General features: G+C 35.8%; 1 protein-coding gene across 1 annotated transcript; it reads left to right on the forward strand.

Annotated features, from left to right (window-relative positions):
• Positions 1 to 4310: 4310 nt before the first annotated feature.
• Positions 4311 to 9358, forward strand: LOC128241283 (thrombospondin-1-like). Its single transcript, XM_052958225.1, has 5 exons — positions 4311 to 4416; positions 4659 to 4781; positions 5285 to 5455; positions 5759 to 5929; positions 8955 to 9358. The coding sequence occupies exons 1-5, from the start codon at positions 4311 to 4313 to the stop codon at positions 9356 to 9358; spliced, it is 975 nt and encodes a 324-aa protein (XP_052814185.1).
• Positions 9359 to 10910: the final 1552 nt, after the last annotated feature.

The following is a 10910-nucleotide window of genomic DNA, read 5'->3' on the forward strand; positions in this document are numbered from 1 at the left end:
CCCTGTGCCATTAAACGGGGGTTATATCTAAACTTTTGGGTCCTGAGCTTGTTTCTGTAGTTTTTCATATATATATATAAGGAACGCCCGTCGTGGATTGTTTAAAATTAGCTTTTTTGGTGGAGGATTATATAGCGCAGATGATCATAGCTAAGAAATAATTGTCCGTTCCCCCGTCCTTCAGTAATTATTTGTGTTTTGTTTGATACCGGTATATAGAACTGACATCCGGGTTTTGTTGGTTCTGTCTTAACACATCCAATGCTATGTAACAGGTGTTCATAGTGCATTCAAAGCGCATGGCTACAAGGTTTTGTTTGGAGACATAACTACTGTTTCAAAAGTTATCATGGACAAAGGCAACGCCTTAAACAATACATCTGATCCTTTGACAGCGCGAATCAGAGGAGACTACCTCTTTTCGGTACAGTTATGTGGTCATAAACGCCATTAGATATCTTGTCACATTCCGAAAAGTCTTTCTAGCTGAACATAGTATCACACTATTTGTATTATCAGTATAGTGGTCAATTTGACACTACATTTATGGTGTCTAAGTTTCAGGCGGGAGCCCACTTGTGGGTGTACAGTGTGGTTCAGATTATTTACTTCATCTGGAAACAAGATAGTAGTCACTTGCTTTCTTCATTACCTATCCGAGTAATATCACGTTTTCTGCTTGAAAGTCAATAATTTTAATGATGGGTCTCTTAGTGCGACTTATACATGTCATAATAAAGGCCATACTGTGTTGACTATAGAGTCAGCTTTAATTTGTAATGTTAAAATATAGGATGTGATTAAGTGAGTCGAAATACAAACCTGAAAACAGTGATAAGTAAAACATTCTAGAAGAGTATTTGTATTATATTTACACATAATTATACATATCATTATAGATGTGAAAAAGCCATGTAAATTAATAAGAATATTGAATATGTGAGCCCGTAGTTAATTGATTTTTTCGTTTTTAGGAGCAGCTATACTCGTATATATATATTGTCCTTGTTCCATCGCATGCTATGACGACAAAGACCTGGCACTGAGATCGATGTCACTAAGATAAGAAGCAAGTCAATCAACAAGAAGTGTCTAGGATTGATCTTGATTGGGGGGGGGGGAATCATCGATATCGTCCAAATGACGACATTCCACTCATTAGTACGCCAATTAAAATAGCCATTCATAACTTTACCACAGCTCCCATGTTTTCAACACGTTTTTTTTGCCCACAAAGAAGTAAAAGTAAGCTTTTCTTTGAAATACCTTTTATATCCTTAAATCAGAAAACAACAATGATATGCGTTTTATTATAATGCATGATTAAGGCAGGCATTTTAATACACAGAATGTTAACTTTACGAAAACGCGCTAACACTGTCTGTTCTGAGTTTACGTTGGACAAAGTAAGCATTTCACTTTAAGATCAAGCAAATAAATATTTGCAAGGGATATATCTTTTTCTCTTAGTATTTAGTTGTATGTTCAAGGCATCGTCTATAAAACATATGTATAGGGGAGATGTATTATAGAATGGCGTTCTTTGTCTGTAAATTTTTAATATGAACTCATAGCAATAAATGGAATTGAGCCTTATCTTATAACATGATCCGCCTAAAGACTTGAAAGCACCGTGCTATAACCGTGCTTATCTCTGTCTGTACTACTAGAGTGTTCTGTTTTAAGGCTGCAGTGATTGTACTCCTTTTTGACATAATTAAGATGTAATACTCATGTTCAATATTTGTTCAAAGGTGTGCATAAACTTCATTGTATCTATATTTATATGTGCTTAGCTCGCAGATAAAGTAATACTTAACATGATTATACTTAATTTTCGTAATAATATTAATGTGTGTTCCTTTAATAGTTTTGTTTATTGCCGTGAACACGATAGATCATGCACCTTTAAACTACATAAAACTTCAGTAGATTCGTAAATAGTTTATCGCTTACAAACGACGCACAGAGATAGCTACAACCAGGTTGTGTAATTCACACAGAAGACAGCGGCCATTTACAATATGCTTGAAATGAAGTTCGTTATTATCCTGTGGACCTTTTATAATGTTGTGTCATACGCAGGTAAGTACAGAGGGGTTGCTTGTATTTGAAGAGTGCTCGAGACTCCAGGGTTTTTTAAGCATTTTGTGAACGTAGACTCTCGTTTCAGAACAATTGAAGATTCGACAAAAATAAAGGATTTGGTACCAAGGAGTGGAGGGGGTAAAACCTTTAGTAAAGTTCATAAGAAAACATTTCGGCAATAACAACGTTTAAAATTAATACAAGACTTTAATTGTATGGGCAATAATAAGGTTTAACTTCCATCCAAACAATATGTATAGTCTGTTTTGTTCTGGTCCAAATTTCTCAAAAGGATCTTAGTGTAACAAATTTAAGAAGCGTATGACATTAGGCAAAATTTCTTCCTTAATCGTGATTTTACTAATAGTAATTAGTTTATCATGACTATGATACAGGTAAGTCCCTTTTAAAGTCCACAGCCCTTTGAAATATTCATATTACGCTAAATATACCAAAATAGAAATAGTTACGGAAGTTTAATCGAGTTATAAGGAATTTGAGATGTTTGCGAAATTGGGGTCCTGTTTCTCGTCCAAGAAGTTTATAAAAACTAGTTTGCGTAAACAAATATAAATCATCTAGCGTTTCATCTGGTTATGTGTTGTTACATTACTACAAGATTTGTAATTGACATTTTGCCTTGCAGATGGCCTAGTGTGTCTTCAATGTAATAACATTGAACATCCAAATTCCTGCAGTGTTACCACGGAATGCCAGTCGGGACAGGTAAATAACAATACAAGTTTTTTTAATCAAGAATTAGAAGTTTACTAATGCAGTGAATTATAAACCTTGAAATAATCCATATGTAATATGTCATTTCCTGAATATAGGAGTTCATGTATATAACACCGATTGTTATATTGAATTTTGTAAGTTGTAACTACTTGCCTGATTTAATTCAATTTGTACTGTATGTTATAATTGAAATAATGTTTAACAAATAACATTTTACAATTGACTCTACTTAAAACGCTTATATTCCAAGTCGTGCTTTTTGAAATCAACACAAACGTCACCGACTGCACAGTTTGAAATGGGATGTGAAGATAATCAGGTAAATTGAGATTGTATTCTCTTACTACAGATACTATTACGTGTACATTCTCCTTGAAGAAAAGCAACAATATTTAGCCAACCATAATCACTTAGCTTTGTTTGATTTCGATAATGCTTGAAAAAACGAGCTTGGGTCAAAGCTTCAAATGTAACTGACCAACAAATGTATGATAGCAATCGTATCCTTTGCTAGCAAGACAGCTACTCTACTCTGATATGCACGGATGACCACTATATAATCGACTAGCTAGTGTATGTAACTGGCACGGTATTATGACTGCGTTACATGTCAATATGTCTTAATATCATGTTGTCACGATTAACTGACACACCATGATATCTAACGGATATGTTAAAAGTTCGAACTGCCATGTTAAATGTCAAACTGGCACGTTATTATGCCTAGAAGACATGTAATTGTTTCAAACTGAAATGCATAAGGTCTAACTAATATAATTATGTCTAACTGACATGCGACTATGTCTACCTAACATTCAAGAATGTCTAACGTACAGGAAATACAGTCTTACAGACAAGCAATTGCGTGTTATTTACTTGCTTTTATTTAAACAAACCAGCTATAATGTCAAACTGGCATGCAGTATGTCTTATTAACATGTAATTATGTCTAACTGACATGCTGTTGTGTGTACCTACACTGCATGCATGTCTAACGTACATTTTATTATGTCTAAATGGCATGTTATTATGTTTAACTGACAAACAACTATGCGTTTTATACTTGCTATTATTTTAGCATACATGCAGTAATGTCAAACGGACATGCACTATGCCTTACGTTTATGTAAATATGTCTAGCTGACATGCTATAACGTCAATGTTTTGCTATATGCTATTGTGTTAAACTAACATGATTACGACGTGGCATTACTACAGTAGAAAACGTCGCTTATGTTAAAACCATTTTTTACGTCACATCTTACACGAAAGGAAAATTAAAGAAATTCAAACCAATTGATATTATATATTATGTATTTCCTGTCCGGTTAGGAACCTTCTATACAAGCCTCGTTACCGGATTCAGTCTAATTTCCATATCCGGACAGAAAACACATGATAGTTTGTTTAAATTTTAACATTACCATTACTACGTCTACTACTTCTTTTACTTCTTCTACTCATTCTCCGTTTAGCTATGTGGCATGGGTTCTCCAGCTGTTTCAGTCGTTGGCAAACGTCAGACCATTGCCTGTCACGAGTGTTGTTCTTCAAATAACTGTAACAACAAACTTTGTGAACACAGCAAGCGTATGTAAATGTTTATACCTTTTCAATGCACTTTTTATTTAGTTAGTAATTGTTTTTCGTTTGTTTTTTCTCAAATGTCAAACAGTTCTTCATCACACGCAATTGCTTCAAAGCATTTCCACGTGTTCTGTACCTGTAACGGAGGCAATTTGTGTCCAATTTCATTCAGGCAGTTGTACATGTAAGTCAATGGTTTACATGTAGACAAAAACTTTCAACGTCCCTTTTTTTGTTTTTTTCAGCGTCTGCCTGCGTTGACTCGGTAACAGTGGATTGCGCGTTGCTGCATTCTTTATTCAACGTGTGTTCCGACGTTCAGCATGCTAAAAGCGTTTGTCCAAGATTTTGTGGACTTTGTAGTCTAGGTATGTGTTATGACCTTTAATTAACTGCATGCTATTTAGACCGTGAACATTAGAATAAAATAGGAACAACCACGTATTACATGCTTAAATCACTAAAACAGGTATTAATTGGTCACCAAAATCATTTATACATGTGGTTCATAACGATATTATAAACCTATATAAGTTTCAACGCAGGCGCATGACTGTACAGTTTCTATTGACTCATCTGTTAGAATATCAATCGTACTGATGCTTTAATACACGACCTCTAAACGCCAGCTCCACCACTTTACGGTGGCTCCACCACGGAAGTGTCGACAGCTCTTATTCTTTGCACCACCGTAAGGTGGTGGAGCTGGCGTTTAGAGACCATGTAATAGCTTGATGTAGCATAATGGCGTCAGACGGAAAGATAAACTGTAACGTTGTATTGGTTATCGTCAATTTTTCCTTACATGTGACGTCATCATTATGTAATAGTTTATCCAGTTATTATACAATTTCATTTTCTAACACCTCAGTTGACGGAGACTGGGCAACCTGGGGTGCGTGGTCTGGTTGTGACGTCACATGTGAAAGCGGGACGCAGGTGCGCATACGCACATGCACCAATCCAGAACCAGCAAACGGCGGAGTTAATTGTGTGGGGGATAGTACCCAGTATAAACAGTGCACAAAACAGCTATGTCCTGGTACGTCTGCTACGATTGTGCATATGTTGAGCTACGCACTTAACTTGTTTTTTACAAGATAAACAGGACTGTATTATATACTAGACAATGTATTTCCATTCAAAAAATAAAATATGAAAAAAATGTTGTATCAAATGATGATTACAAAAATTGTCGTACAGTTCGAAGTAAAAGTAATTCAGCAGGTGGATCTTAAACAGCAATATATGTTAAGAGTATGTAACAATGTGGGCATTCCAGTTCTGGCGTAAAACCCGTCCGTACAAGGTAGAATCCATCGAAGCCATTATCATATTTTTTCAGTTCATGGCGGATGGAGTGGATGGTCAGACTGGAGTCTTTGCTCAGCCACGTGTGACGTTGGTATGTCCCAACGAAAGCGTTCCTGTACCAACCCCAAACCCTCCCGCGCAGGAGACTACTGTCAGGATGTGCCACAGCAATTCAAGATATGCAGTTCTAGTCCATGTTCCAGTAAGTGTGTTTTATAAGATTCCTATTACATGAATACCAGACACGTAGTTGATTTAAAATATCTAGCAAGTAAGTATGTATGAGAAAAGCTACAGAAACAAGCTCAGTAGCAAAACGTTTAAACATAAACCATAGGCCATACATTGCTTGTATAAAATATTTACAGCAAGAATTGTAATATCGCTTTGTTATCTTGTGCATTGAGGAATAAGTTATATATTATATCCGTAATATCTGGCGAAAAAGTCAGAAGCAAAAGCATGACAATATATATATGAACCAGGTATATGCCCCTAAATTGAAGTTTAATTAAGTTTGTCATTCTATCAATACATTGCCTTGGCATAAATGGTAAGTTTAGATGTCAGATGACCAAATATTTTTTTTATAATGATGACATTATTTGAACGGAGATTGCTTGCTGATTGCTACTGTGTTAAATTAATGACGGCAAAACTCCATTATGTTAAAGTTATAACAGTCGGTAGTTTGTTCTTTCAGCTAAAATCGGGCTTAAAATGACCAAATTTGCAATAGTCCAAGGCACAACAAAACTAGTTGTATTGATATGATTATTTTGTATGGTAGTAATATCATGAAAAGCCTGGTCTGAACCGAAATATATTCACGTGTAAATAAATACTTACACGAGACGAAATTACACCATATCAATACCCGACCAAACACACACATAATTGAAATATCACAACTTAGACAAAGCAACATATATCTTGGTTTAAGATGCAAACGTCTTACAACAGAACATAAATTACCCCGCGGCTTTCCCATCACCAGATGCAGAACTTGAAAGTATATACTTATATCAGAGGAACATTTAGAAGCGTATTAATAACATTTGATTATCAACGATTGTGAAACAAGTTATTGCAACTTATTGTAATCACACAAAGTGTGGTCTTGTATTATGTGGGAAACCGTAGCACCCGGAAAAACCGCCTTTGTACGGCATGGTGACACCAACCAAACTCGCATGTGCCCAGACCGGGAATCGAACGCGGGTCGCCTAGGTGAGAAGCGAGTGCACTAACCACTGCGCTAACCGGAAAATCATGTATTGGATATTGTATTGTATTTCGGAAATATATTGAGCTCTTTCTACGATATTGTATCACAAATCAAACGGATAAGATACATTCAAAAGCGTTCTAAACGCCACGGGTTAATTGTATCCGGATGCATTCCTGAGTTTCACAGTTTCAAATACATACACCGTAACTTTTTACAGTCTTTACAAATATTTGTTGACAGTTGTCTGTGTGTTTTTTTAACTCATTCGTATATAGGTGGCAATATGATTTTGTTTCAACAATATCTACAATATAGGAGTAACGTTATATTACATACAATACCAGTCTTGTCTTTCTACCGTTATGAGAAAGCTCCACGTAATAAGCAACCAAACGCTATGTTTAGAGTTAAACAAAACAACTTACACGGCCTAATTGAAAAGCAAAAGTTTTACAAACCAAACAGATAAACAAACCAGAATTACACATAACAAAATCTACATCAAGAACTGTTTTACCAATACAAACTGACGTTATAACCCTCGAGCAAAAACAGTGTCATTCGCTTATATATTTTACTCAAAATAGTGATTTTGTTTTTCTATAAATAACAGATCCTTTCTTATAAGCAATATATTCATCATAGCGAGTCCCTTGTGTAACCGATGTTCATATAGCGGCACTTATACTGTCCCACTATAGAGCTAACTTTTATAGCGACGTGGTAGAGTGTCCGCTTCCAGAGCAGACAGGTGCCCAACGTGGGGCCCATGTTATACGATATGCCTCCAGGTCATTGCAAATTGACGTTTGTCTCCGAAATTCGAGGACGAATTTAAAAATGGAGGGGGGAATGTGTAACCTTGTGTAACCGATGTGTATATAGCGGCACTTATACTGTCTCGCTATACAGCTAGCTTTTATAGCGACGCGGTAAAGTGTCTGCTTCAAGAGCAAGAGGTCTTGGGTTCGAACCCCGACAGGTGCACATAGCAATTTGTACAGTCGGTTACATTAGTCGGTTTAGTAAATATACGCAAAAAGTTCTGTATTGCTTTCGTTGTTTTTAATATAGGATACATAAGCACGAGCACTTGATTGATTTATCCATCACTTAAATGCAATCTTTAAAAGTAAAGCAAAAAAACTAGTTGCAACTGAAATGAGTAGTAACGTAGTTTCAGCCTGGATGGACTGGGGTACATGGACGTCATGCAGTGTGACGTGCGGGGATGGTCTGCAGCGAAGACACCGGAACTGTACGTCGACGTCGTCTATACTCGATAAGGGTTGTGTGGGAACAAACGAGCATACAGAGACGTGCAGTAACTCAACATGTTAGTATAACAATGGGGAACATTTGTCCTTGTTATGCTGGGCATTTAACTTGGTACCGTTAGATGGCCGTTAATAAAACTGTATTTTGGCTCCCAATTAAAATGATGAACACCAGTCTATGTTTATATTCAAATATGAAACCGCTTTTTCATGTTTTTTGCTTTGGTCTATAATTGGCAACTTTTGTGTTGATAGTTTAAGGTACTATCACAATATTTCATGCGTGCATGCTGTGCGAATGCAGTGAGACAAATTGAAATCCATATAATGTGCTAACGCTTTTTGGAAATTTCCTCCTTTGTTTGTAGGGCAAAAACACGTGGCGCAAATGCAAACTACCTTTACATCTAATAGTACTTTTCATGAACATTTATGGATGATATACGTCTGTTAAAAAAAAGAAATCGTGACATTACTAACAGAGCGCTCAACTGGTGTAAACAATGACGCCGTAACAAACTGATCTACTATATATACATAATGGACAAATTGTGTTCTCTTTTCTATAGGCGATATATAAACATGTTTCGTTATCCCTAAAGTTCAAGACGGTTTGGTGTTCTTCTACGAATCTTGAATAAGGTTGAAGTTTAGAATTGCACATGTATGTACACTTATACAGCACATCGATAACTGTATTTTTAATCAATTGCGTACAGGTGAACAGGTGGCCTTCAACGCTCACGGCAACCAGGTACTGACTGGAAATATCATCACCTTTACAGCAGTCATCCTGAACGAAGGGAACGCGTTCAATAAGACAACAGGACTTTTCACGGCGCCTTCCAGTGGAAACTACTTCTTTTCCGTACAATTATGTGTACAAAGCCGACAAAGTATTTATTTTAACATCAGGAAAGGCAATACGGACATGTCTTCAATTACGTTCCTCACCTCAGCCTATGATTATGGTTATAATAGTAACCCATGTGGCACCTCACCTGTTGTCACCAAACTCCAGGCGGGTGACCACGTGTGGGTTTACATGTATAGTGGTTCAGCGTATATTTCTGAATCAGGAACAAGCTGGTGGTGTTCCTTCACCGGCTCACTTCTCCACTAGTCTGGCTGATAAACATGTGGTCGGTTTTCGTGAATTTTCAAACAATTATTAGTAAGGTGTTCCTTATGCAATTGTTATATGATGTGGTTAAACCCCACTTTAATTTGTATGTTTACAATCTGCATTTGTGTATATAGATGTAAAACATTATTCTTTATAATCTGTAATTATAGGTGGAATAATCGGGCCCGTAACTAGTATGAATTGAACATTTACTGAATAAAACGGGTGTGGTGAAAAATAGCTCAAGTCGGGTGTTATTCTTATTTGATTTATTGGTTGACAGTTCTGTTGATTGAAAATGTATTGGTCTTCTTATTTTTATAAGTAAGGGTGGACAATTATTTTCCCAACTCATGATACGCGGATGCGAGTAATTAAAGGGTAGTAATAGCTCAACAAACGCACCTCAATTTTAATATTGAACAAATGTGTCTGTTTGTGGTTATAGTGATACGTGTACTGAAATTTCGAAGCTAATTTCCGGCGAACAACAAACACCTAACTAGTTTAAAAGGACGATGTCCGAGGGTACTGTCTAACATTTTTGCAAAAAAGCATAATAAATGGTAAATACGATGCAAAGGTTATACGAAAAGTCCACCAAAACTGTCATTACTACAATTTAAAATAAAGGACAATACGATAATCAAGATCATACTGTGATATTGTTCACAAATATAAAGGGGTCATATAAGGCGTAATTTGTCAACTGCATAAGAAGATATCAATTATATACGCACATGACTGTTCCAAGAGAGCAGAGAATGCCCAATAATACTGACGATATCAAACATGACAATGACAGTATACCACACAGATAATTCAGTTAAGGTATCATCTTCAGTACTTAACTGTGTAAAAAGCTGTACAAAGAGAGAACAAAAGTGCACCTCCACGAAAGTACATTCAAACTCAATACGGAATGTATTTTTTCTTAAAAATGGTTACACATATTGAACCGCAAACTCCAAAAAAAGTTTTACAACAAAAATAAACGTTAAACAATGTATGTGTGTTTACGTACAGATCAATGACAAATCTGGCGTCGACATTGTATATAAATGATCATTTTGTGTGTGTATTGCATAATGGTTAGGGTATATACTTCCAGAGTAAATACTTTATAGAGATCTGTAGCATAATAGACAATGCCATATCTATATTGAGTTTCAATGATCCTAGTGAAACAGTCTTTTCTGTAAATAGTACGGAACATTTATACATGTAAACCAACACAGCATTGACAATATTAAGTGGACATTTTGAAGTCCAAAAAGCGCTACTATAGTTGCTTTAACCATGAATGATTTTATTTTCCCATCACAAAATTGTGAAATGTTTTAACCGATTATTAGACAAACACACAAGAACCATACGCACAGTTCACTTTATATAATGCATCGTTAATAAATAATTTCAATAAAACAATTTGGGACCAAACGACTGAAAAGATAAAAGTTAAAAACATTTTTTTAGCTTATTAATGATCGTTTCCTTAGTATATCAAATAATATGGTATCTCAAAAAAATGTATGCAGCCCCAAAAAAA

This window comes from Mya arenaria, chromosome 7, assembly GCF_026914265.1.
Source record: "Mya arenaria isolate MELC-2E11 chromosome 7, ASM2691426v1".
Taxonomy (NCBI): domain Eukaryota; kingdom Metazoa; phylum Mollusca; class Bivalvia; order Myida; family Myidae; genus Mya; species Mya arenaria.